General features: G+C 33.1%; 1 protein-coding gene across 1 annotated transcript; it reads left to right on the top strand.

Moving 5' to 3' along the window:
- Window positions 1-256: 256 nt before the first annotated feature.
- LOC131806927 (uncharacterized) lies at window positions 257-2,354 on the top strand. Its single transcript, XM_059131822.1, has 2 exons — window positions 257-712; window positions 770-2,354. The coding sequence occupies exons 1-2, from the start codon at window positions 515-517 to the stop codon at window positions 1,910-1,912; spliced, it is 1,341 nt and encodes a 446-aa protein (XP_058987805.1). The 5' UTR covers window positions 257-514; the 3' UTR covers window positions 1,913-2,354.
- The last annotated feature ends 466 nt before the right edge of the window (window positions 2,355-2,820 follow it).

The raw sequence follows: 2,820 nt of genomic DNA, 5'->3' as shown, positions 1-2,820 counted from the left end.
TTCCAGTTAGAAATAATATGAATTTTGGTAGTGATACGTCAGGTAGTTTTGCCTGTACGAGGGTTCAAATCTGATAGTTTTTGGCAATCGGCATTTTTCTATTTTTTTCGGAAAATTGACACTTTTTTCATATGTTCAAAAATTTGAATATTAAAAGTAACGGTTATAAAAAAAGTGTTTATTTTAGTTACTTGGGATGTCAAAAACTTGTCTTCACCTTTGTTTGGGTGTAAATAGTGATCATATGGTGTTTACAGTTACAAACACCTGTTGTACTTAGTTCATCTATTTTGTAAAGCAAATCTTGAAATTAGTGGAGTAGAAAAAAAAAAAGGTTAAAAAAGTTTAGTCTACATTTTTGTTGATTTTAGTTGTGAAAAGTATGTATTTTTAACCTATAAAAAAATTAGCTGCGGAAACCTGCGGTCCTAAGAGTTATTTGCTTTTTTTAGTGACCACCTCTTTCAAAAACTGTGACATATTTTTGGAATGGTTAGAAGTAAAGGATCAAAGTATGTCATATGTTCTGGCAAAACTTAAAGAATTTATTGAGGATCGAATTGGAAGGAAAATGACGGGCGAAGAACACATAAAGGTTAAAAATATTTGCTACAAATTGTCTTCTACGTGGAAAAAATACTATCGAAAGAGGGATAAAGTAGAAATGGTCTTAAAAGATTGGTTTCTTATGGATACGTTTAAATTTGATTCGGTACATTTGAAGATTATTTTTATTAAACCAATTATTTAAAAACTTTTAAATATTTAGGAACCTGATAAGTCTACATCAAGAGGTCGACCACGCATTAACTTTGAGGAAAGTTCATGTAGAACAAAAAGGCGACGTGTAGGTGAACTTGTTGCATCTACTTCGGCGGACATCATAACAACAGCTGCAAAAAGATTTTCGAATGTAAAGGAAACGGACATTATTTCAGTGGAAAAAGCATTGGCGCTCTACGTGGATATGGATTTATCAGTTAGACAGTATAACATGATGAGAAATGCTGTAAATGCTATACATAAAAATTGTTTCCCATCGTATTATGCTATAGCAGAAGCTAAGAAAAAATTGATTCCAGAAAATATAGAAGTGACGGAAACATCAATGAATGTACCTCTACAAACACTTTTGGATAATACCGCGAAGAGCATTCTAACTAAACTACAAATTTGTCCGAAAAATAATATAACTTTAGAATGTAAATGGGGATTTGATGGCAGCAGTGGTCATAGCCTCTATAAACAAAAATTTCGAAACGAAGACGCAACAGATGAATTTATGTTCGTTTCTTCATTTGTGCCCTTGCGTATTTTAGATGATACAAACGAAAATGTCTTGTGGCAGAACGACAGGCACTCATCTTCAAGGCTATGTAGACCTATTAAAATACTTTTTACAAAGGAAAATTCACAGGCTATAAATGAAGTCAAAGAAAACATAGAGAAAGAAATAGCAGATTTGGATGCTTGTGTATACATTGATAACAGTTATGAAATTATGATTTCTCATCGCATGAAACTAACAATGATTGACGGAGCTGTATTAAATGTATTGTATGGCAATAAAAGTTGTGCAACCTGTGTTTTATGTGGCGCCAAGCCTTCACAAATGAATGATGAATCTATATACCAAAGAGAAGTCAACGAAGAGTGTTATAGGAACGGTATATCTAGTTTACACGCCTGGATTAAGTTTTTTGAGTGCATTGTTCATATTGCATATAAACTACCTGTCAAGACATGGCGAATTGATAGTAGAAACACAATATTAGTGAATGAAAATAAAATCAGGATACGAAGAGCATTAAAAACAAATCTAGGTCTTCTTGTCGACAAAATAAAACCGGGCTACGGGACATCAAATGATGGAAATACAGCTCGACGTTTTTTTTTTCAAACATTGAAGTAGCGGCAGATATTACCGGGGTCGACAGAAGATTAATTTACAATTTTTCCCTCATTTTGCGGATTTTGTCTTGTGGGAGATTTATAAATATAAATTTATTTCATAAGCTTCTTCAAGATACATGGCAACTTTACATCGACTTATACTCTTGGTATTACATGCCAGTCACGGTGCATAAAATTTTAGTTCATGGCATTGGATATGTAAGGTACAGTACATCCCCTCTTGGACTGCTTTCGGAAGAGGCTATCGAGTCATGCCATAAAATAATTAGGAGCAACCGTTTGAAACACACCCGAAAATGTGGTAGAGTCGAGTCAAATAGGGATTTAATTCAGTATTTGATACTACAATCGGACCCTGTAATATCCTTGAACAGTCATAATATATTGGCCCGAAATTATAACATGGAAGACATTAAATCATATATTTGTGAAGAAAATAACTTAAATATTCCGGAAATATGTTCAGAAGATGAATCTGATGATTGCAGTGAGGTATGTAGTGAATAGTGTATTTCAAAGCTTATGTAATATAAAATACTCTGAAACGTAAACCTACAGACAATTTTAATATTTCACTAAATAAGAAGTAAACTGCAAATATTCATTTAATATGGTTGAATACATACGATTTCATAGGCCAACAAATCGAAATTTTCAAGCCCCATTGTATGGGAGGTATACCAAATCATGGTCCGATCAATTCAATTTTTTGTCACTTGTTTTATAGCCCAAATTAGAAGTAAACTGCAGATTTTCGTCGAATTTGGGTTAATACATTCGTTTTTATATCCCAAAAGAGAGAATTTTTCAAGACCCATTGTATGGGAGGTATACCAAATCATGGTCCGATCAATCCAATTTTTTGTCAACTGTTTTATAGGCCCAATTAGAAGTTACATGCCAATT

This window comes from Musca domestica, unplaced genomic scaffold (genome assembly GCF_030504385.1).
Source record: "Musca domestica strain aabys unplaced genomic scaffold, Musca_domestica.polishedcontigs.V.1.1 9, whole genome shotgun sequence".
NCBI classification, from domain to species: Eukaryota; Metazoa; Arthropoda; class Insecta; order Diptera; family Muscidae; genus Musca; species Musca domestica.
This window is presented reverse-complemented; position numbering and strand designations above follow the sequence as displayed.

Bases quoted from the DNA above. Each gene is read 5' to 3' on its own strand.
- LOC131806927 (XM_059131822.1), top strand. From the start codon at position 515: ATGTCATATGTTCTGGCAAAACTTAAAGAATTTATTGAGGATCGAATT. The intron at 713-769 runs GTACATTTGAAG...TTAAATATTTAG, and splicing joins ATACGTTTAAATTTGATTCG to GAACCTGATAAGTCTACATC.